At 37.1% G+C, this 23,934-nt stretch overlaps 2 protein-coding genes across 3 annotated transcripts; both read left to right on the top strand.

Annotated features, from left to right (window-relative positions):
- The first annotated feature begins 787 nt into the window (after positions 1–787).
- On the top strand, positions 788–16,242 carry LOC127168037 (myelin-oligodendrocyte glycoprotein). The gene is made up of 7 exons (XM_051114535.1): positions 788–839; positions 1,128–1,294; positions 14,627–14,822; positions 15,113–15,238; positions 15,317–15,337; positions 15,461–15,499; positions 16,109–16,242. Exons 1-7 carry the CDS (start codon positions 788–790, stop codon positions 16,180–16,182), a joined length of 675 nt encoding a protein of 224 aa, XP_050970492.1. The 3' UTR covers positions 16,183–16,242.
- On the top strand, positions 4,336–8,694 carry LOC127168035 (erythroid membrane-associated protein-like). Of its 2 annotated transcripts, XM_051114532.1 has the most exons (8): positions 4,336–4,482; positions 4,587–4,640; positions 5,038–5,400; positions 5,609–5,719; positions 5,802–5,822; positions 5,948–5,974; positions 7,064–7,105; positions 7,205–8,694. In XM_051114532.1, exons 2-8 carry the CDS (start codon positions 4,589–4,591, stop codon positions 7,789–7,791), a joined length of 1,203 nt encoding a protein of 400 aa, XP_050970489.1. In that variant the 5' UTR covers positions 4,336–4,482; positions 4,587–4,588; the 3' UTR covers positions 7,792–8,694. The 2 variants fall into 2 exon arrangements, with proteins under 2 accessions (XP_050970489.1, XP_050970490.1); XM_051114533.1 differs by lacking the exon at positions 5,948–5,974.
- Positions 16,243–23,934: the final 7,692 nt, after the last annotated feature.

The raw sequence follows: 23,934 nt of genomic DNA, 5'->3' as shown, positions 1-23,934 counted from the left end.
GGTTATAATGTGTGCTTGAGTGATTATATATTCTCAGTTATTCATTAACTGAAAGAAGAAAAAGTTCAGAGAAAAAAAAACATCAACAGAAAATTGTTAACACTCGTATTTTCCTAATTAAGCTTACTTGTCTTGGTAATTTAGTTGTGAATAAACTTGCAGTGATTATATATTCTCAGTTATTCAATGGACTGAACGTTTCCTGACCTGAATGATCCCTATTCTGTAGCTGTTAGTAAGATATAGTACATACATAGATAGCATACAACATAAAACTCTGAAGAGCTATAATATAAATTACACTTTTGATAGATTGATGGATTTAAAGAATAAAACTGTCTGTAACTGAGCCCAGGCTGTAACAACAGTTAAAGCTAAAAGTGTTCACTTAAACAGAAGCAAACAAATGCAAAATTCCCAAAGTTGACCATCAAAGTTCTTGGAGCAGAGGAACAGAATATACAGACCTACTGATGACGTGTGTGTGTGTGTTTTATTGAGGGTCATTAAACTGTGGTTAAAGTGAAAATAAAACAGATGGAACAACAGGAGAGCGTTTGATTCTATTTCATCATCTATATTTGACTATTTTTTTGTTGAACGCTTCTAACCTCTCAAATTTATCTAAACTAGATTACTGTGGTTAAACAGATGAGTCTATCTCCGGTGAGTTTGTTTCCTCATTGAATACAACAGTTTGATCATTTATGTCTGTCATATCATTTATTCTGGAAGAAAATCTCCTTCAGAGTTTGTTTTATTTGAGTCTGTCTGTATTTTCACAGGCATGTTGTTTATTACTATCATTTTACTGGTGAATCTCCTCATGGAGACTTCTGGTGAGAACAATGCAAACAATCAAAATGGATATTACTGCACTAGATTAATACCGAATGTGGAAGGTGGTTTAAGCTAATGAAAGACAATCTTATTTCATCTATAACTCCACTATAAAATATTGACTTAAGTCTAAAGTACAAAAAGTAACACAAATTTGTTGTTTATAATGGCTACATGTATTTCTAATGTGTGCAGATTCTAATTGCTGCAGAATTGGAATCATTATAATTAGTAAATATAATAAATAAAGACTAATGCATAGTATATATTTACTTCTCTGTTCTCAGTGTCGTTCACTGTAGTGGTTCCTGGTGATCCTGTAGTGGCTCATGTGGGATCCACAGTGATTCTGTCCTGCTGGATCAATCCTCCTGAGAACGCTGAAGCTCTGGAGATCCGCTGGTACCATCAGGATCAGTTCAACAACCCTGTTCTCCACTATAAAGATGGGAAGGTCCAGGACATCCAGGAGGAATCGTACAGGAACTGAACCTCTTTGACGCAGTGGTCAGATCAGTCTGGTGGACTGAAGGATGGAGACGTCTCTCTACGGCTGGAGAAACTCACACTTCAGGATGAAGGTTCATTTCACTGTTATGTGAGTGGAGACACGTCATATGATGGTTGAGAGGTGTCTCTCAAAATAACTGGTGAGTCAAAAATGACAATTAATTATGACACAATATGCATTCTCAAGCCTTTTGTAGTCATACAGTAGCTTTTTATGAAGAACAGACTGTCATTGAAATATATTTTAGGAAAACTTTTACATCATGAAGCTAAGACTGCTTTGACACACACTAACTGAACAGGAGCACTAATGTGAATGGCATTTCACACTGACTTTCACTGATTTATTTTATTTTTTACTTAATATTATTGATTGATATATTTTGCTCCAGAGTTTTAAATAATCTGGATTTTCTTTCTCAGATCCACCAGATTCACTAGATCTGTGGAAGACTCGTTTCTTCACCGTTCTCAGCAATCTCATCGTTCTCATCTGTGCTCTTCTGGGTTTGGTTGGGTTGATCCTCTACAAGTACAGAGACAAACTAAGAGGTACAATCTGGTAGAAAGTTTTTAAAGATGTGTTTTTAGCAGGTTATGTTTTAATAATCTCATGTGTTGATATTTTTCATCTGTTTTGCAGGGAAGAAACCAGCTGAAGAAAGTAAGTAACATGAACTTCATTTAACATCTGAACACAGTCATGATTTTATGTGGTTTACATAATCTGGAGTATTTGTGAAGTAGATTAAATATTAAACCTTCCACTTCACTCATTTTAGATCGTGAGGAAGAAACTATGGAGAAACTGACAGAAGAAGGTATTTGAAGACTTTGTGGGCTGACTGTGCTCTGTATTATATGATTATAGGAACTGTAATTATTAAATAAAAGTGATATGTCAAATGCTAAATATTCCTCTGGTTGTCACTATTGGGAGGTAGGGCTGGTACAAAAGAATAAACCTCCCAAAAACAACTGGTTAATTGGTGTGATGAAACATGAAAACGTTGGTGTAAAAAACAAACCTGCTTTAACTCCATCAAGTGGTTTCTGGTTCCTGTGTTCAGAGGGCCAAAATGGCTTTTACAGCAACACTGATCCACCAGTTAAACTCTCACTGACACCGAGACCTGAACGACTGGGAGTTCTGTTAGATTATGATGAGGGTCAGCTGTCATTTTACAACATCAAAGAGAGTAAACATCTCCTGACCATCAGCACCACATTCTCTGAATCAGTCCTTCCTCTGTTCAATCCTGGTGTTGGTGATCAGAGTCCAGTTAAAATCCTGGACTGTCTAAAACCTGTGAATCCAAAAGCTGAAGAATCAGCTGAGGCCAGTCAGCCTTTACTGACTAACAGTGAGTTTATATCAGATGAGAGTGGGACAGTGGAACAAGTCAGAAACAAATAGAAACCATTATAATCAGTGATACTGTCCACACCGGATGTGATGCGACAATTCACTGTTAGAAAAGTGGACTGGATTGAACTTACATCATATATTTCATTTATAAAACATATTGCAACTGATACTGAAGTACACTTTTATTGATCTGGTTGATTTGTGTTTTTGTTATTTTAATAAAAAGAGGTCATGAACTCACGTCACGCATCCACTAAAAAACAACCAAAACACAAGGAAAAATAATATAAGTAAAGAGAAAAGATCATGCAGATACAGACACTTCATCTAAACTTGATTTAATTTATACGTGACTTATGTGCATCAATACATTTTGAATCCAATGAATGTAAAATGCTTTGTATCTCTTCATTTCTCCAACAATCACAGTTGTGGTACCTCATATTCAGTCAGCAGGTCTGGTCAGATCCACAGTCACTCTTCACCCATATGATGCTCTTTCTTCAGTCAAACACAGGAGTTGTTTAGCAGAATGTTCAGAGAGCTCTTTCCCTCAATGGAGACTGGAGATCACATCAGCTCACATCCAACTCCAGCAGGCAGTGCAGAGACACAAGGAATTCACAGACTCTCTTCGTTCCAATGCCCCCAGTCCATCACCCCAGAGACGAGTCCTTGGCACACAGGTCGTTTTCCCATCCAGAGGCAGATCAGGGATGTCACCTACCAACTGGAACTCCCTGCATGGTACCGTATTCACCCTGCCTTTCACGTATTCCTACTCAGACCTTTGTAAATTCAAAGGCAGTACCTCCTCCTCCTGAAGTCATGGAAGAACCCTCCATCTCGTTTCAAATAACTCCTGGATTCTAGGCAAAGGGGTGGTCGCCCAAGTACCTCATAGATTGGGAGGGGTACAGGACAGAGGAGAGATCCTGGGTGGCCCTGGACGACATTCTGGATCCTTCCTTGCTCACTGAATTCCACCACAGCCACCCTGATCTTCCCGCACCCAGAGGCCGAGGTCATCGCTGTCACTACAATAGGCCGTTAGGAGTCGCTCCTGCAGTTTGGGATAATGTCAGGGAGTTTCAGTCACCACAGTCTCTCCGATCTCAATAAACCTGCTTTTACGTTTCACTTATCTCTGCCTCTTGGTTGAACTTTGCACTCAAGCCGAGCCTCGGGTTTGAGCCTCCATTAAGGACAGCAAGCCCAGTTTGTTTACCATTGCCCATCAGGACTGGATGGGCAGGCAAACTTGTGAAAAAGAGGCAAAAACTGCATAATTCTCAGAGCTGACCATCAAACTTCATCTTAGCGTGATCAGAGGAACAGAATGATAAAGTTGCTTCTCATCTTTTCCAATCTAAAGCTCCACCACTTGAGTTTATAAATGTTTATTTATTTTCATTGATGAAATATTTTAGACTGCAGCAACATCCCGTAAAATACATGCTAAACTCATGGTTAAATGTCTCACAGTTCATCAATAAATGCACTTTGCTCTTTCCCAACCAACCTGTGTGAATTTAACAATCGCACACACACATGTAGATCTGCCTGATAACGTGTGTGTTTTATTTGATGGTCGTAAACTGGATTCAAAGTGAAAACAGAACTGGAGGAAACTCAGGAGCACATTTGGATTCTGATTCTCGTCTATTTTCTTACTTATATTGACTCGGTTACTGTGTTGAACACGTCTGTCTGTTCAGATTCATCCAGTTTACTGTGGTTTAACGGTCAAGTCTTTGTCTCCGGTGAGTTTGTTTTCTCCTTGAAAATGACAGTCTGATCAATTATGTCTCTCATGTCATTTATTCCTGAATAAAAAAATCCCTGAGAGTTTGTTTTATTTCCACAGGCATGTTGTCAGTTATTATCGCTTTACTGGTGAATCTCCTCATAGAGATTTCTGGTAGGAACACGACATGTTCATTTTGTTTTGTGGCTTAAATATTCCATAGTGATTTGACATCAACAAATGTTTATACTTATTGAGTAATTCATATAGAGATCAATTTAAATCTGATATGGCACTGGATTTAGACATGGAAGGTGAATTAGTGTGATCGGAGACCAAATCTCAATCTTGAGAAATACTCACTACTAAAGGCAAGGCAAGGCACTGCCCTGGTCTAAAGTGCAAATCTCACCGTTTACTGTCCTTATATGAACTACTACTGAACTACTGCATTGCTGCAGATTTAGGAAAAAAATCAAAAGATAAAAAGTAAATATAGTAAATAAATACAGCATGAACACAAAGATTAACACACTGTATTTTTCATTGAGCGTGTCTTTCTGTCTGTCAGTGTCGTTCACTGTAGTGGTTCCTGGTGATCCTGTAGTGGCTCATGTGGGATCCACAGTGATTCTGCCCTGCTGGATCAATCCTCCTGAGAACGCTGAAGATCTGGAGATCCGCTGGTACCGTAAGGATCAGTTCGACAATCCTGTTCTCCACTATAATCATGGAAAGATCCAGGACATCCAGGAGGAATCGTACAGGAACCGCAGCTCACTGATGCCGTGGTCAGATCAGTCTGGTGGACTGAAGGATGGAGACGTCTCTCTACGGCTGGAGAAACTCACACTTCAGGATGAAGGTTCATTTCACTGTTATGTGAGTGGAGACACGTCATACGACGGCCGAGAAGTGGCTCTCAAAATCACGGGTCAGTCAAAAACTACAGTTCATTACCACATGTGCCATATATTCTCTAGTAAGTGTTTTGTAGTCATACAACAGCTTTTTGTGAAGAACAGACTGACATTGACAATTTTTTTTTCTGGAAAATACACTAATGTGAATGGTATTTCATTGATTTTTAGTTTAGGTTTTTTTTTTCGAGAGTTTAAATTCATCTGGATTTTCTTTCTCAGATCCATCAGATTCATCAGGCCCATGGAAGGCTCTTTTCTTCACCATCCTCATCTGTGCTCTTCTGGGTTTGGTTGGGCTGATCCTCTACAAATACAGAAACAAACTGACAGGTACAACCTGGTCAAAATGTTTTTAAATATATTTTTAGCAGGTTTCGTTTTTGTTAATTTCATGCGTTGATATTTTTTGCAGGGAAGAAACCAGCTAAACAAAGTAAGTAACATAAAATGTCTTTAAACATCTGAACACAGTCATAATTTAATGTGGTTTACAGTGTCTGTGTATTTGTGAAGTAGATTGATAATTAAGCCTTCCATTGATACTTTTTCTTATTTCAATTTGTGAGGAGAAACTGACAAAAGAAGGTATTTGAAGGCATTGTTTTCTCTGTGTTATATAAGAACTGTATTTAAATGAAATATAATTAAATATACTACATAGTAATATAGTATAATAATAACTGTAATAAATAATAAACATGAGTATAACAGGCTTGGTGGAAAATAGAATGAACAGAATAAAAAACAGCTAGTCCAGGACTGAACTATTCTAGGGCTGCTCCTTAATAACCGTTACCTAACCGTAGAGGCTTGGTCAACAAAAGAATTGTTAGTCGCAGAAAAAAACAGTCAGTGACGAACAGATCGTCAACAGCTGGTCTGTGTGGACATACAGTACATTGGGCAGGACATCATTCAAGATCATCACATCAGGATCATTCATCGAACTCAGATATGGCCTTTTATCTGAAAGATAAATCTAATGTCTATTGAAGTGTCTGTGTGGAGTGTGAAAGCTGAATAGTAGCGCGCTTTTGTGAAATTATAAAAGCAAACAGGATGTGCTTTCTGCCGTCTTGGTCTTTGTGAACTTGAGCGTGAAACTTTGAAACTCCGACATGAAAAATACATCTATAGAGAGTGTGAAATGTCTACTTTTAAATGAACCAATTCAAAGTGGAAACAAATATTCTCAGATTATGTAATCTGTATGAAACACACAGGCGCATCACCACTGTTGCTGACTTCATCTCTTAAGCACAAAACAAAGAAAGTACTAGTTTATTAATAAATTATTAAAACGTTTATGCAGTCTCCTTACTGTTTTACCTGACACATTCATAATTATTATTTCTATCCACAATTATGATTTATATGGTTCATTAATAAACATGTAGATTAATGCTTAAAATGAACGACTACTATTTGACCAGAAAAATCTTTATCATCGAGGGCAGCGCTGATTACTATTCACACACTAAAATACACTAAAATACAAAATACATTCACAGGTCAATGCCATTTTGTTGCTTTAATGATTCACCGGTCACATAATAAATCACTCATCTTTCATATTTGTCAAATTCATCTCTGTTATATATTGATAACTATAGATATCCTCAAGTACAACTGTAGTTTTCTTCAAAACATCAAATTGCTTGTTTTTCATTGTAGTTGTGGGAGACGTAAATATTGAAGAACTGAGGAAACATGCAGGTATGACATCATCTCTGTTATGTATGCATATGTGTGTAAATATGATCTCACACAAGTTTAAGAAGATGAATAATTGTTGCTTTATTTTATATCTCACAGATGAGATCACTATTGACCGTCAGTTTGTATCTCTGGATTTGACAGTTTCTGAGGACCGTAAAACAATGAGTGTCGGTGATAAATGTAATCACCCTGGAGAGGGATTTCCATATCAATTACGTGCATTTGGAGCCCAAAGATTTTCCTCTGGTCATCACTACTGGGAGGTAGAGCTGCCCGTTTCACCTAATCCTTCTGAGACCTACTGGTTAATTGGTGTGGTGAAAGAAGGACATTTTCAGATAAATAACAGATCTGCTTTAACTCCATCAAGTGGTTACTGGTTCCTGTGTTCAGACGGTCCTAATGGCTTTTACACCAACACTGAACCAAAAGTTAAACTCCCACTGACACCAAGACCTGAACGACTGGGAGTTCTGTTAGAGTATGTTAAGGGTCAGCTGTCATTTTACAACATTAAAGAGAGTAAACATCTCCTGACCATCAGCACCACATTCTATGGTTCAGTAGTTCCACTGTTCAATCTTGGTGCTAGTGATCAGACTTCACTGAAAATCCTGGATTGCCCAAATCCTGTACCTGAGTCCAGTCAGCCTTTGATTCTGAACCAGACAAGTGCAGCATGATGTAACTAGGGGTGTGCGATATGCCTTTTTTTGATCGTGGACGATAAAAATGTCTCCACAATCTGCTTTTGAAGAAAAATCGTTGTATTGTGTTGTTCTATCAGCTGCAGTTCTGTCTCAAAATACTGTACAACATCATTAGTATTAACTCGGTGGTAGAGTTACACTCTCAGGACACTGAACTTCAATTCACAATCACTGAAGTACATTATTTGCTTTTTAGTCTTGCCGATTAAACATTTCATGTGTGCTGTTCTGACACACACTTTTCCAGTGCTTGTACACCTGAAGTGTGTGCACGCTAAAATCCTGTCAAAGAGGACCTAATTACTAAACAAAGTTATGTATCATGTCTAAATGCGCTAATAGTGTCAAAACACACAAGGCTTACATATAAAAACATTTTGCTTAAAGTTATGTCTAAAGTGAAAGTAAACAATTGAGAAAAAAATGGATGTGTGCCTATATATTAGATGTGTGTAGCTTTTAAAGGGACAGCAGATTGTACTCATTGTATCGCTGTTGTATTCAGCGATAGTTCACCTGATAATTATAATTCTGTCATTGTTATAATTCTGTCATTTCTTTCTTGTGCTAAACACAAAATAAGATATTTTGAACAATGTGAGTAACCAAACAGTAGCTGGTCCCCACTGAATTTTATAACAGAAATTATCAAATAGATCATGTTCAACAGAAAAAAGAAACTCATTCAGGTTTAAAGAGCCCCTGCGTTTTCAAATATGTCCTTTCATGTAGTGTTTCATGAAGCTGTATGTGAACATAAACTATCTGCAAAGTTGTGAAGCCATCAGTGCACAATAAATAAAGTTATTGTCTATCAAAAAAAGAGTTGACTCACATTTGCCTAAACGAGTCGTCAGGATTTCAAATCTTTTTTTGTTACAGCCACACGTCACGAAGTAACAGATTTGCATAATCTCCGCCCATGTTCTACGTCGCGAACAACTTGCCCGCCCATACATTTCCATGGGGTTTAGGTCACATGGAAATTTACATGTACATTATACAGAAGACGCTGTATCTGTAAAACTGTTTTATATTAACTTCCAAAAGATGATGAATCTACAAAGATTGTATTTTCTAGTGATCGTTCAAAATACGTAGTTGTGTATGTTATGTTGTGTAACAACCCTGCACATGTCATGCTAACCGGCTAAATCACGCTTCTGTAGTTCTGTTGTTCAGCTGTGGACCCACTATAGTCTGACAATTTGTGATTGATGCAGATTGACTGTCTGTCTGTCTCATTAGTTGGAGTAATGATAAAGGATGGCGCACAAAGCGGCTTTCACACCGAATGCGGAAAGCGCTGTGCTATGAAACCCATTTATTTCAATGCTTTCTGCCCTGCTAGGACGGCTTGTTTCTGCCTCGACCAAAGCGGACGCACCGCGGTGCGCGCACGCCGCAGACAAAGTCCAAATGAGTTATTCAAATTAACTTTTGCCGCTGTGCTCTGAAGGGCTGCACTGAACCCAGCGATCAGCGCAGCGCTTTCCGCGTTCGGTGTGAAAGCCGCTTAATACATTATACAATGTTAAAGTTTACAACATAGAGGTGTGCCCGGTTCGCTTACAAAAGCAAATTGCGAGCACTTTCCACGGTAGACTGTGTTAACTTGTCGATCAGCCACTTCAGCCGTTTCATCGTCAGACTCTGGCTGGAATTGATATGGTAAAATCGATGCCATCTTTTCTATGTATTGACCAAGTGGCAACCTCCCAGTCTCCCTCTTGAAGCCAACACGGAAGTGACTAAAACTGCAATTCATCGAGTGGCCGCTAGAGACTGGCTGCAAAAGGGAGTCAATCCCATATACTTCCCATGTTAAAATGCTCAACTTCACAGCAGAAAAAAATATGTTTACAGCCTGGTTCAAAAAGTGGTTTTGGTCTATATCGCTAATTTTGCCCTTCATGTCAACTGTGAGGGGGGGTGAATTTTTTTATAACTCATCCGTTTAATTTATATTAAGCCTTAAAGTTCTACATAATTTAGGGGCGTGGCCACTTAAGTGACAGGTGGATTGCCGCTGCTGTCACCACCATCGCGCTAGGCGGGCGTGGTTTCAGCAACCAGCTCCACCCACGTCCCGCCTATTTGCCCATTTTCGATTATCCGGGAGTGACGTGCAATGACGCGATTCCAAGATGGCGACGGCTGACTCCCGCCCACTAAGAGCTTCAAAAATGCCCTTCAGAAATCTACGGGTGACGTCACGGACACTACGTCCATGTTTTTTACAGTCTATGGTATTGACAAGTATCCAGGGCTGTCAGTCAGTTATGGTAATGGGCGTTTCGTTCTCCGACACGCTGTATGCAGTAGACCAATCACAAAGGACTGCGCCATCTGACCAATCACAGCAGTGAGGGCTCACAGAAAGGAGGGGTTTAGAGAGACTGATTCTTCGAACTGCTTCGCACGAGTCGTTTACAAATCATTTAGAAATGTGGTAAATTTAAATCTATTTTTGGAGAAAACTGAAGTGTTTTTTGACCCTGCATACATGTAAACCTGTTTTGGGAGTCTATTAAAATAATATTAGCAACCTTAAAAATAGCATAATAGGGGCACTTTAAAACAACCTGAAAGTGAGTAAATGATGGTATAAAAATAAAACACTATGACGGAATTGACAGACAGATGACAGAATTTTCATTTTTTGTGCAAACTATTCTTTTAATGTCAATAAAACAACAAAACACAAAGAGAAAAATCACTTACTGCTCTTGACTGAAGAACTTTAATACAGTTGCTTTAATAAGAATCATTGTGCAATTGATGTATATGCGTATAAGTATATGAAAAGTTCAGATGCAAAAGCCTCTAAATGCATCTGCCGTATTTCTTTAAAATGGGCATTTCTTTCTGGCTACTTTGTATAGGTTTCTATGTAAGTACTGGTGCTTCTGTTTGGGCTGAGGCTGAAATTTAGTGAGTTTGAAGTAAAAGTATTTGATGGACATACTCACTCACTATCATCATCTCATTTTTGACCGAGTTGGCTTTTAGCTGGTTTTGCATCTGAACTCTTCATATAATGATTCACTTTTTATATTAGTTGATTCAATTTTCTTGAATGCTACTGCTAAATACACCTACTGTACCTGAAAAAGCACTGATCTTGTTTTATTTGTATAATGTTTATTTGTAATGTGTATCTTTATTCTTATTTTTTTATAAAATAAATGACATATTAAAATAATGACACCGATTTTTATTTTTATCTTTTCTCACTTTGGCCTTAATTTCTGTCATTCTTTTATCTTGAAAGGCTTTGTTTTAACATTTTTAAATAGTTTGGCTGTTCTGCTCAACTGTACTGATATTTCTGAAAAATAAATTGTGAAATGATATTTTTGCCACATTGCCCACCTCTAGATGTAACACACTGAAAACAAATAGAGACCATTATAATCAGTGATTCTGTCCACACTGGATGCAATGTGATGAGTCACCATCAGAAAACTGGACTGGACTGGACTTTGTAATACATTTCTTTTACAAAACATTTATTTTTATTAAAATATTATTAATATTTATTATTAAAATATTAATAATATTTTATTAAAACAACTTTATTGTTATTTTAATAAAATGCACAATAAATAAATCCTTATTTCCCTGTAAATTATGTGCATTTGGAGCCAAAAATTTTCTCTGGTCATCACTATTGGGAGGTAGAACTGGCAGTTCCACCTAATCCTCCTAAAGGCTAGTTGGTGTGGTGAAAGATAGAAATACTGTAAAAACTTTTACGGCATCAGCCAGTTACTGGTTCTTTTGTTCAGATGGTCCTAATGGTTTTCACACCAACACTGATCCACCAGTTAAACTCTCACTGACACCGAGACCTGAACGACTGGGAGTTCTGTTAGATTATGATGAGGGTCAGCTGTCATTTTACAACATCAAAGAGAGTAAACATCTCCTGACCATCAGCACCACATTCTCTGAATCAGTCGTTCCACTGTTTAATCCTGGTGTGGGTGATGAGAGCATGCTTAGAATTCTGGATTGCCCAAAACCTGTAGAATCAGCTGAAGAGTCCAGTCAACCTTTACTGACTAACAGTGTGTCTACACCAGATGAGAGTGGCACAGGGCAAGAAGACAAACGCAAATAGAAATCGTTATAATCAGTCATACTGTCTTACACTGGATGTGATGTGACGATTCACTGTTAGAACACTGGAATGGATTGAACTTTGTTATATATATTTTTAATAAAACATTGTAACTGATACTGAAGTTCATCTTTATTGATTTGATTGACTGATTGTGATTGTAATTTGTTATTTTAATAAAAGACCCAATAAATAAATCAAATATCTAAATATTGTGAATGATTTTTCTTCATAAATAGAGTTCCTGAACTCACTTCATTCATCCAATAAAAATAACCAAAACAGAAGAGAAAAGATCCTGCAGATACAGACACTTCATCTAAACTTGATTTGATTTATACTTGACTTGTGTGCACCAATATGTTTTGAGTCCTGTTGTAAACCTTCCAATGAATTAAAAATGCTTTGTATCAGCTTCTTTCTCTAACCTGTATGGGAGCCACGGCCAAGTATACAGTCCAGGCTTGGCCATGGCTCCCCGAGCTCCCTGATCCACCATGGCCGAGTATACAGTCCGGGCGGCCATGACGGAGCACACAGTTCATGAGCGTAGCCCCTGCCCCAAAATTTTCTTGGGGGAAATTAGGGTACTGCCAGCCCAGGAGAGTACAGGAGGACTGGGCTTTGGAGGCGCTGGCACAGGAGGACGCTCTGGAGGCGCGGGCTCTGGAGGACGCTCTGGCGCCATGGGATAGATACTTGACAGCCGTTTGCTGTCAAGTCTGCTAGTGAAGTTTTCAAGTAGTACAACAATGATGTGTTCGGAGACATAGATGGTGTACACATTGTAGCTCAAGAGTATTCTCTTCTCACTGAGAAATACACATATCAGTGCTACCTCCTATTTACCAGCTCAGATTCTGATGGGAAGAGTTCTGAGGAGCACCTTACCAGTGTCCAGTGAAGTCCTGCAAACAACTACTGTTCATCAGGTGCTCCAACCCTGCAGAAAAAGCGCATGTGTTACTGCAATGTGGGAGGAAAAGCCCTGCCAGAACTTCATGTCAAAAAAACACACCTGGTGGCAGCCAGGTCTCATGTTTCCAAACAAGATGAGCCAAGATTGTACAACGTTGTCCATGAAGAAGGATGACAGTTCCGCCGCAACAGACCCTACCTGATTTACATTAGGTTGCAAAAGTTCCTGTGAGGTTTATGCACATCCTGATTTTGCTGAGTTAGATGTGTTCCTGGGTCGACATATTTTATTGACCCTGGAACAACATTTTAATCCAAAAATTTAATCTTGACCACATCCTTACACCTAAACCTAACCTTACCCAATGAGTAATCCCTAAACTCAGAGGAAATAATAGATGAATGACACTGATGTACAAGCACCAAACACTGATTGTAAGCCTAAACTTCACAAAAACTATAAACTGTTTTTTTCAAATCTGATTGGTTAATCACAGCGTTGTTCCAGGGTCAACAAATATGTTAATCCAGGAACATGTCGTATTTGGTAAAATCAGGTTCTGTGAGGTTTATACTGCATGAACCGACTGTATATTTGCCTAGTAATTAATGTTAAGCATGCTTAAGCTTTGAACTGCTTATTTGACAAGATGTTTGCTATAAATAAGGAGGAAAATGTCCCTGTTATGTGGAATTCAAGATCTATATTCAGTGTTCATATATCCTGTTTATAGCGTGCATTGTTTCCTGTGAAAAAAGGGAGATGTGGTGTACTTGCTATATGCATTTGTGATGTAATTGCATATTGAATTCACTAGAGGGAATTCACTGTGTGAATTCGCTCACATAAGTAGACTTACCCTAGGTTCAGATCTGATGATGTTTGTCTGTTTATTGCGGGTCATAAACTGAAGTTAAAGTGAAACTAAACTGCAGGAAAAACAGGAGAACGGTTGGATTCTGACTGATTTTCATCTGTTATCCTTTATATTTGACACTATTATTGTGTCAAACGCATCTAATGGCTCAAATTCAGCTGTGATTTAACAGCCACCGGTGAGTTTTTTCTTCATTGAATGTGAGAGTCTGATTATCTATTTCTCAAATCAAACGTGTGTCTCTGGAACAAATGAGTTGTTTTTTCACAGGTATGTTGTCGATTATTATCCTTTTACTGATGAATGTCTTCATAGGGACCTCTGGTAAGAAAACCACAAACTCGTTTAGATTGGTTTTATGGCTTAAATATTTTATACAGTTTTGATGACATAAAAATGTCCATATTTACTGAGTAATTCATATACATGGTCAGTTTAAATATGGTATTATATCATTAGATTACATACTGAATGAGGAAAGTGCTAAAGTGCTTTAGACTAATCTGAGACGCAATCTCTACCTTCTCTCAAACTTTACTACTGTAAGACTCACTATAAAGTGCAGTAGATGAGTCTAAAGTGCAACACATAACACATGATTCACAATCCCTACCTGTATTTTTAATGTGTGCAGATTCTAATTGCTGCAGAATTGGAATCATTATGTGTAAATATAATAAATAAAGCCTAATGCATAGTATACTTATTCTCTGTCTGTCAGTGTCGTTCGATGTAGTGGTTCCTGGTGATCCTGTAGTGGCTCATGTGGGATCCACAGTGATTCTGCCCTGCCGGATCAATCCTCCTGAGAACGCTGAAGCTCTGGAGATCCGCTGGTACCCGAAAGGAGTTCAACAAACCTGTTCTTCTCTATAATCCTGGGAAGATCCAGAACATCCAGGAGAAATCACACAGGAACCGAAGCTCTTTGATGCGGTGGTCAGGTCAGTCTGGTGGACTGAAGGATGGAGACGTCTCTCTACGGCTGGACAAACTCACACTTCAGGATGAAGGTTCATTTATCTGTTATGTGAGTGGAGACACAGCATATGACAGCCAAGAAGTGCTTCTCAACATCATAAGTGAGTCAGAAACTACAGTTCATTACCACATGTGCAGTATGTTCTCCAATAAGTCTTTGGTGGTCATCCAGTAGCTTTTTGTGAAGAACAGACTGACATTGAAGTTATTTAAGGAAAACTTTAACATCATGATGCCAAACCTTGTGTGAACATGAACTGAACAGGAGCACTAATGCCAATGCCATTTCATGCTGACTACTGCTGTTGTTTTTGTTTTTTTAATATTATTACTTAATATTATTGATCTATTTTGCTCCAGAGTTTAAAATAATCTGGACTTTCTTTCTCAGGTCCATCAGATGCATCAGGCCCATGGAAGGCTCGTTTCTTCACCGTTCTCATTGTTCTCATTTGTTTGATTCTGGGTTTGGTTGGGTTGATCCTATACAAGTACAAACAAAGAGACAAACTACCAGGTACAATTTGGTCAAAAGTTTTTAAAGATGTGGTTTTTAGCAGGTTTCATTTTATTAGTCTTTTAATCTGTTCTGCAGGGAAGAAACCAGCTGAAGAAAGTAAGTAACATGAACTTCTTTTAACATTTGAACACAGCCATTTTATGTGGTTTACAGAGTCTGGTGTATTTGTGAAGCAGATTATTATTTAAACCTTCCACTGATATATTTCTTTCATTTTAGAGTGTGAGGACGAAACTATGGAGAAACTGACAAAAGAAGGTATTTGACGTTGTTGTTTGTTCTGTGCTGTACTTTTATAAGAGCTACTGAGCTCTGTGCTGTCATCACCAATAATCAAACAACATTAATGTTGAGAGAAACAGAAACACTCTTCACTGCTCTTGTTTGACAAACTTCAGTAGTTATATATTCACCGAACACAGTTAGTTTTATTGGTTGTACTGTGTTTCGTTGGAAAGAAAAGTACATGCACACACTGTGAACACACACGCAGAGCAGTGGGCAGCAATATTGCTTAAGCACACAGGGAGAAGTTTGGGCGTTCGGTGCCTTGCTCAAGTCACGGTATTGAGGGAGAGAGCGCTGATTCACCCCCACCAACAATCCCTGCCAGACCTGTGACTCGAACCTGCAACAAAAACTTCACTACCCTTCACTGTTCTACATTATGATTAATGTTTTAAAATTATGTTAAACAGAATTGTTCTTATTATTTTTTCATGATTAAATACTATACATAAATAGTATATAATTAGGGAGTCCATCTCTGTGGCTTAAAGAGAAAAGTGTAATTTAATACAGTTTACAACATCTGGAGTATTTGTGAAGCAGATCATTAAATCTTCCACTGAAATCCTCTCATTTCAGACTGTGAGGCGGAAACTATGGAGAAACTGTCAAAAAAAGGTAACAATGAAGTTTGTTTGTTAAACTCTTACTGACACCGAGACCTGAACGACTGGGAGTTCTGTTAGATTGTGATGTCCGTCAGCTGTCATTTTACAACGTCAAAGAGAGTAAACATCTCCTGACCATCAGCACCACATTCTCTGGATCAGTCGTTCCTCTGTTCAATCCTGGTGTGGGTGATCAGAGTACACTTAAAATCCTGCACTGTCCAAAACCTGTTGATACTTTCAAGTAATGAAAAAGTAGAAGTAACCTATGCAAAAAATAAATAAATAAATAAATAAATAAAAAATTGTTTCATCTCATTGAACCACCTTCTCAATGCAAAATGAAACTGCTTAAAAATAAACTGCATATAACGTTTTGTCAGACAGATATACAAAGGTTTGATTAAAGGGAGAAAACAACACGCAATGGCACTTGTCAAACATATCTATCTAGTGCAGGGTTGGCAAATGTTGGTCCTGGAGAGCCGCAGCCCTGCAGAGTTTTGCTTCAACCCTAATTAAACACAACTGAACAAGCTAATCAAGGTCTGGAGGGTTACTAGTAAGCTATAAGCAGGTGTGTTTTTATTAGGGTTAAAACACAGCACAGTGGCACACAAAAAAATTCATCCTTTACACCTTAATGCCATCTCATACAATTTTCATTCTTCAGATGAACACGAACTAAGAGTTTTAGAAAAAAACAAAACAAATCAAACACAACAACAACAAACTTACTGCATATAATACAAGTGTACAGAGTGTACAAAGATGATGCGTCAAAAACTACACAAGGAGATGATGATGATGTTAACCCATATAACCCCTACTGATTTCTCATTAAGTGGAACAATAGATGTGTAAAAAAAAAAAAAAAATACAAATACTAATTTTTCTGAACTTTACATTTGTGTTCACTTTGTGTGCTTTTTGAAGCAGTCCCGTACACTTGCATTATATGCATAAAAAAATCTTTGTGTTCATTTGAAGAAACTAATATACATCTGGAATGGCATGAAGGTGGGTAAATAAGAGACATTTAATTTTTGAGCCAGATGTGATGCAGAAATATATTCCAGACAGAATATAAGAACTTGTGTTGAATTAATGATGAGTCACATAGAATTAAAGGTAACGCTTTAGATTACAACCCGCAAAGAACTACGTAATTAAACTGAATTTACGGTGTATGTTTCTGCAATTATAGTGTACCTATAAAGTACGTACATGTAGGTATAAGGGAACAATATGTTATATTTGGGTAATAAGGGGATAACAAACCAGATATTCAACCTGCAAAGAACTACATAAGTATACTGAATTTACGGTGTACGTTTCTGTAATTATAGTGTACCTATTAGTACGTATGTGTAGGTATAAGAGAACAATATGTTACGTTTTGGTAATAGAGAGTAACAACAATATACAAATAAACTAAAGTTACGGTGAATGTTTCGTATTTATATTGTACCTACGTGTAAGTATAAGGGAACAAAAGGTTACGTTTATCACAGATATGCAAATAATTTACAATGGATTAATTTAAAAAACTTAACAGGTACCTGTTCTATTAAATCGTAAGTTTGGTGTATCTATACGTAAGCTTTTTAAAATTACTGGGAAATTATACTCTAGTTCCATGTAATTACAGGGTAATTGTGCCCTCTGCGGGTTGTAAATTAAAGTGGCGATTGTTCCCCTCTTGTTCAACGAAGTTACAGGGTACGATACATATAACAACGCGACGTAAAATGTGGTTCCACAAACTGTACATTTATTTACATTTTTTACAGACAGTAAATGTACAATACTGACATATTTACATCATCTAAACATTTAACGTTTACTTAATATGAAATTATAACATTTCATTCTGCTCTGTGTGATTTCTGTTGCCAGCTCGTTTCCAAGAATAGGTCTACATAATGTTATCATGACTACACGTTAAACCCTTAAAATAAATAATATTTCTGCAATCGTTTAATCATTCATGTAATATTAACTTCGTTTGCCGTGGTGGAACACAAAGGCGTTTTCTCTAACATGCTGTGACTAACAATAGAACCATAAAATACAACGAACACGCATCATAATTACAAATTAAACAATTTTATTTGTGTGCTGGAACCCAGATCTTCAGAATCCATACGATTTGCGGTTGATCAGAACCAAATTCAAGGCTTTGTCCGGCGATCTTCATCTCCATCCCTAGCAGCAACAGCCGTAAACCCGTGCTAAAGTGCATTTTGCGACAGTAAAATCGGACGTTCATTGGCTCTCGCCTGCATTCGTCACAGATTACGACATGCCGTGTTTCTGGTGAGATGTGTTGGAATGACGCGCTTAAAGGCGCCTTCGAGGAGTGGATCAAGACAATAATCTGGATAATATTTTCAGCGATTAACAATTTAAATTCTGCTCTTATCTACTGCATCTCAAACCTACTGTATTACGCCAAAGAGGACTGCGGCTGCAAACGCATCGTTATTTGGATTACGTTTTTGTATGGCTGTTGACATGTTTGCAATAAATAAATGATTGTGATTGCACTTTCCTGTTTTTTATATTTTTATTACTGTTCAGTCACAGTTAACGTTAGGTTTAGAGGTAGAAGTGGGATTAGCGACTATAAAAAAACATTTTTAGATATATTTTCAGATTGTGTGTTTATGTATTGAACCTACACTGTAACTTCGTTGAACAAGAGGGGAACAATTGCCACTTTAATTTACAGCCCGCAGAGGGCACAATTACCCTGTAACTACATGGAACAAGAGTATAATTTCCCAGTAATTTTAAAAAGTTTACGTATAGATACACCAAACTTACGATTTAATAGAACAGGTACCTGTTAAGTTTTTTAATTAATTCCATTATAAATTATTTGTATATCTGTTTGCTACCCCGTTATTACCCAAACGTAACATATTGTTCCCTTATACTTACACGTAGGTACAATATAAATACGAAACATACACTGTAACTTCAGTTTACTTGCGCAGTTCTTTGCAGGTTGTATATCTGGTTGTTACCCCCCGAATTACCAAAACGTAACATAGCCTATTGTTCTCTTATACCTACACATACGTACTAATAAGTTCACTATAATTACAGAAACGTACACCGTAAATTCAGTATATTTATGTAGTTCTTTGCAGGTTGAATATCTGGTTTGTTATCCCCTTATTACCCAAATATAACATATTGTTCCCTTATACCTACATGTACGTACTTTATAGGTACACTATAATTACAGAAACATACACCGTAAATTCTGTTTACTTACGTAGTTCTTTGCGGGTTGTAATCTAAAGCGTTACCGAATTAAAACATAATAAGTTGTAACAATAATTCTTCATATAAAATGGCCCTTATTATGGATTATGAAAGGTTCATATTTTGGTTTTGGGAGTCCCCAACAACAGGTTGACATGCATGCAAGGGTCAAAACCACTTTCACCGTCTTGTTTAAAATTGTCCTACATCGCTGTTTTACAGTTTTTTGTAAAGGGTGTTTGACCCTTCTTGCACGTTCAGTTTGTAAACACTGGGTATGTATTTCTGCAGTGAAGTAGGACGATTTTGAAGTTGGAGGAGAAAATGTGATTGGAGTTTTTGGACATACCCTAACTGTACTCACACTGCGTCTTCTTGACAGGAATCTGCTATGGCGTTTTAAGGGGAGGGGGGGCTCAAGTTTTCATGGGTCTTTGCGCACAACAAGTGCTAATGTTTCAAGTTGATGTCAACAAGGAACAGCTTGGGATTCGTTTTAAAAATGACTCGTTTAAATGATTCCGAATCGACTCTTTCTTTTGAGAGACAATACCTTAATACACGGTGCACTTTCAGATTTAAAACTTTGCAGGATGTTTTCATTCACTTAGAGCTGTGTTACACACTGCATGAGAGGTCATTTTCAAAAATTCATTATGGGGTTCTTTAAGTCTACCTTGTACTTAAACTGAACTGTTGTACTGGACTGTTTCTCTGTACTGGATTTTGCCTTGTGGCTTATTGTGTTTATCATGACCACACAAATGACAAAAACAAGATGCTCAATGTATTAAAAGAAGAGAAAAAATAAAATGGTAAAAAGTCCACAAAGAGACATTCAGTAGAATGTCCGGATGGCTCTTTTCCATAGGGTGTGGGGCTGTTAATATGATTGAACTTTGAATATGCTGTAATGTGACATAAAGCACTATGAAAGTATCCTAATAGTAGTGCACATGACTTGTGTGCTTTATTCTAAGTGTTCTGATTTCTGAAGTTTATCTTATGACAGAACACTTAGAATAAATCATATAAGTGTAAACAGAAATTGATCAGCTTGACACAACAGACCAGCATTTTTAATACAGACTCCAAACACAAGAGAAGAAATGAGCGTGAAATAGGCCTACCTGTCCAAAGATGCTGCTCAGCAGGTTGGTCTACACCTTCAAAATGTCCTCACTGGATTTCTTCATTTTATTGTACTTGGTCACGTCACTGCATGCCATCATGTGGAGGAGTGATTCTAATACAAGAATTTAAGAATAAGAATAGAAGTGAAATGAAATGAAATTTCTTAGTTATTAATAGACTTAATGTGTCCTGTCCTGTCTGTAGGAGGCACTCTCTCTGTGCCAATCTGTATCTTGAAATATCAGAGTGTTGTGAGTATTAACATAAATGTGACACAATACATTTCTAAATACTATGGCATACTATGATAGTTTTTTTTTTTTTTTTGTTGTCCTATGAAGTGTGGATTTTCCATTATATTCAGTTGCCTCATAACAACAGAAAATACAGACAAATGTATGTTCACATTGGAAATGTCATTACACAAAATCACATCTAAACAAAATAATGTCGAACATAAAGCGTCACTCATCATCTGATGACATCTGTCTTATTTCTTATTTTCAGAAAGGAAAAGTAAAGCTTGAGCTTGAGCTTGAGCATGTCAAACCAAGCCAGTCATTTGGTCAGTCAGACTTTTAAATACATTAAAAAAAACCCTCATAAGTCCAAGGAACTCGAATAATGTGAAAAATATAAAAAGGCTTTATTTACATGGCTTTAAAGTTTTAAAAACAACACATTTGTGTTGTGTTGAAAAAAGGAAAAAAAATCCAATTCTCCATTTAATTTACTTTAAACTCACGGCCTCATCTTACATCATTAAATATATTTGTCTTGACCATATTCTCACAATGATTGCAATTACCACATCTGTGATTTCCTATGTTTAATCTTAACCAAGTTCTTGGCCTTATGGAGGAAAGATGACTTCTCACCAATTTAACTTAAATAGCTGGAGCTCTTCTAAACACAGTGGAAGGAGATTCAGCTAATACTTCCCTAAGGTGAGGATCACTCATCAAAAATTCCCAATTAGTTTATACAATTTTCCTAATTTTATGTGCCTCTGTACTGTATTGTGTTACAACATAAACTGAATTTTCAGAATGACTTGATATTTGTCTTTGTACTAATAACTCATCTCTACTAATGTTTTTAGCTTTATTGTATGCTTTATGAATCACACTATTTTTATATCCTCGTTCTTTAAATCTTTGAGTCATATCTTGGGCCCTGATATTGAAATCCTCCTCCTTATCACAAATCCCTTTTAACCTCTGAAATTGTCCAAAAGGGTTGTTATCAATTAACCATGGGGAATGAAATGTCTGCTCTTAAAATAGTATTTCTATTTCTGTTTGTTTCTTTTCTGAAAATAGTTGTATGCAGTTTTCCTTCATTGTCCTTAAATATTCTTAAATCCAAAAAATTGAGTGAATAAAATAAGGAAATGAAAAATCCAAACTAAGCTTTAAATGTGCATTTGTAGTATTCAAATGTGAATGAAAAGCCAACAGATCAACCTCAGAGCCAGACCGTATCACAACGACAGAATCTATAAATCTTCCCCACCACAAAATACTTTTAAATACATTTGAGCATTTCCTAATAAACATAACTGAAATTCCAGTTTTGGTCCGTGGCCTTGTGTATCCTCTGGGGTCAATGTGAAGACCGATCGATTCTGAACAGTGACAGCTCATAAATGAACTGTTCAGACTTTTCAGACCAATTTTTGAACTCTTATCTGGGGTCATCTGCTGCAGGGTGTGTTATGGTCTCTCCCCTCTATGGGGATGTGAGAAAGATATTGATTGGTTTTAAGAACAATATCAAATTAAGTAAAAAAAAAAAAAAACACATTTCCAGAGACCAAAGCATATTGTGAGCCCACCAGTAATTTTCTGCATTTTTATATTTTTAAAAACACAATTTAGTATAATTTATTATTTAAAAAGCTGTTATGCTCATTGGGACAAATATTGCTCAGGCCAATTATTTGATGTATTACTACACAACAAAGTCTGCACTCAATATCTGACATCCTGTACATGATCGTACTTTTCTGAACCGGCCTTTATCAGTGTGATAAATAACAGGGTGAAACATGCCCTTCTCTGAAAATACACTATTGGTTTTCTACTCAAAAATACATGTACAAAAGTTTGCACATGTTGATGTAAGCGTCTGTCTGCTGATCACATGAAGAGTCTTTGAAGTTGATGAGTTGATGAGTTGATGACTTTATCAAGAAACTGCCCTTTGTCCCCATAACGTTCTGATTCAGTTTAAAAGTTTGTTTAAACAATAACAACTTGTCCGGGCATAAGGCAGCTACAGATACAAGAAAGACTTCATTCTTTGCAAACCAGCCAACTTTCAAAGTTGTAAACTACGCTTGAATGAAACAGCACATGTGAGATCTTCATAAGGAGCTATTTCTGGGGATCAGTGGCTCTCCTGAGAATATTTAGTTGCACTTAAAAAGCAAAGATTAAGCTCAATGAAAGCACGTACACATCTCCCTACCACATCAGACTCTTGATGTCCTGCGTTAGAAAATATCCACACCGTTATAACTTATTACACAATGTGTTACATTTACACTTACACAGTGAATATGATTGTGTGTAAGGTATATGATTTTACTTTTCTTATTTTTACAAAGAAATTTCTTTTGTCAGAAATGATAACCACACCGGATAATGCATCACTTTTCTTTCAAAATTGTTCATTTCAAATCTTTTTCCATGAAGTGTTTAACATTCGCCAAGTACATGTCTTAATTCCAGCCTCACTGTTGAATCCAGTATGTGTTAAAATGTTTAATCTTATTAAGGTAGTTACATAAAAATGTAACTGCTAGTTTGTTTCTTAACATAGAGGTTAAGTTTATGTATCTGGCCACAGGTGAACAGCAAAATGTCACAACATATATATATATATATATATATATATAAAACTGTTCTGGTGCATGGGTCAAGAATGATCCAAATGCAGAGTTTATTAGAAGTCATTACAGGGTACAGTCCAACACAAAACACCAGGCAGGGAACTCAAGCAAACAGGGAAATTCAGAAACAGGCAGGGGTCAAAACTATAGAACAGAAACACAACAGAACGCTCAGAAATGCAGCAGCAACACTAGCAAGGCTTCGCAAAGACACAATGAAAATAAAGAATTGTGGGAGATGAAGACCAGACCAGAATGGAATGGCAGTGGAGTATAGAGGAGTCTTCTAATCGTCACATTTTAGCTTCATATTGATTTTCACACAAAAAACTTATGCAGAGTTAGATAGTTTCATTTTAAACAGTCAAAGCTAAAAATAATATGTAGGGAGCGTTGATTTTAGGCTGTAAAAATTAAACAGAGAAAAAAATTAGGGAACTTAAGGTCCGGGGTGCCCAATTCCCTTCAGGTTCCTGTGCGCGGATCCTGTA

Source organism: Labeo rohita, chromosome 7 (assembly GCF_022985175.1).
Source record: "Labeo rohita strain BAU-BD-2019 chromosome 7, IGBB_LRoh.1.0, whole genome shotgun sequence".
NCBI lineage: Eukaryota > Metazoa > Chordata > Actinopteri > Cypriniformes > Cyprinidae > Labeo > Labeo rohita.
This window is presented reverse-complemented; position numbering and strand designations above follow the sequence as displayed.

Coding starts and splice junctions, on each gene's coding strand:
- LOC127168037 (XM_051114535.1), top strand. CDS start 788: ATGTTGTTTATTACTATCATTTTACTGGTGAATCTCCTCATGGAGACT. Junction 15,239..15,316: donor ACAAAGAGACAAACTACCAG/GTACAATTTGGT, acceptor TCTGTTCTGCAG/GGAAGAAACCAGCTGAAGAA. Junction 15,500..16,108: donor GGAGAAACTGACAAAAGAAG/GTATTTGACGTT, acceptor CTCTCATTTCAG/ACTGTGAGGCGGAAACTATG.
- LOC127168035 (XM_051114532.1), top strand. CDS start 4,589: ATGTTGTCAGTTATTATCGCTTTACTGGTGAATCTCCTCATAGAGATT. Junction 5,401..5,608: donor AGTGGCTCTCAAAATCACGG/GTCAGTCAAAAA, acceptor TTTCTTTCTCAG/ATCCATCAGATTCATCAGGC. Junction 7,106..7,204: donor AGAACTGAGGAAACATGCAG/GTATGACATCAT, acceptor TATATCTCACAG/ATGAGATCACTATTGACCGT.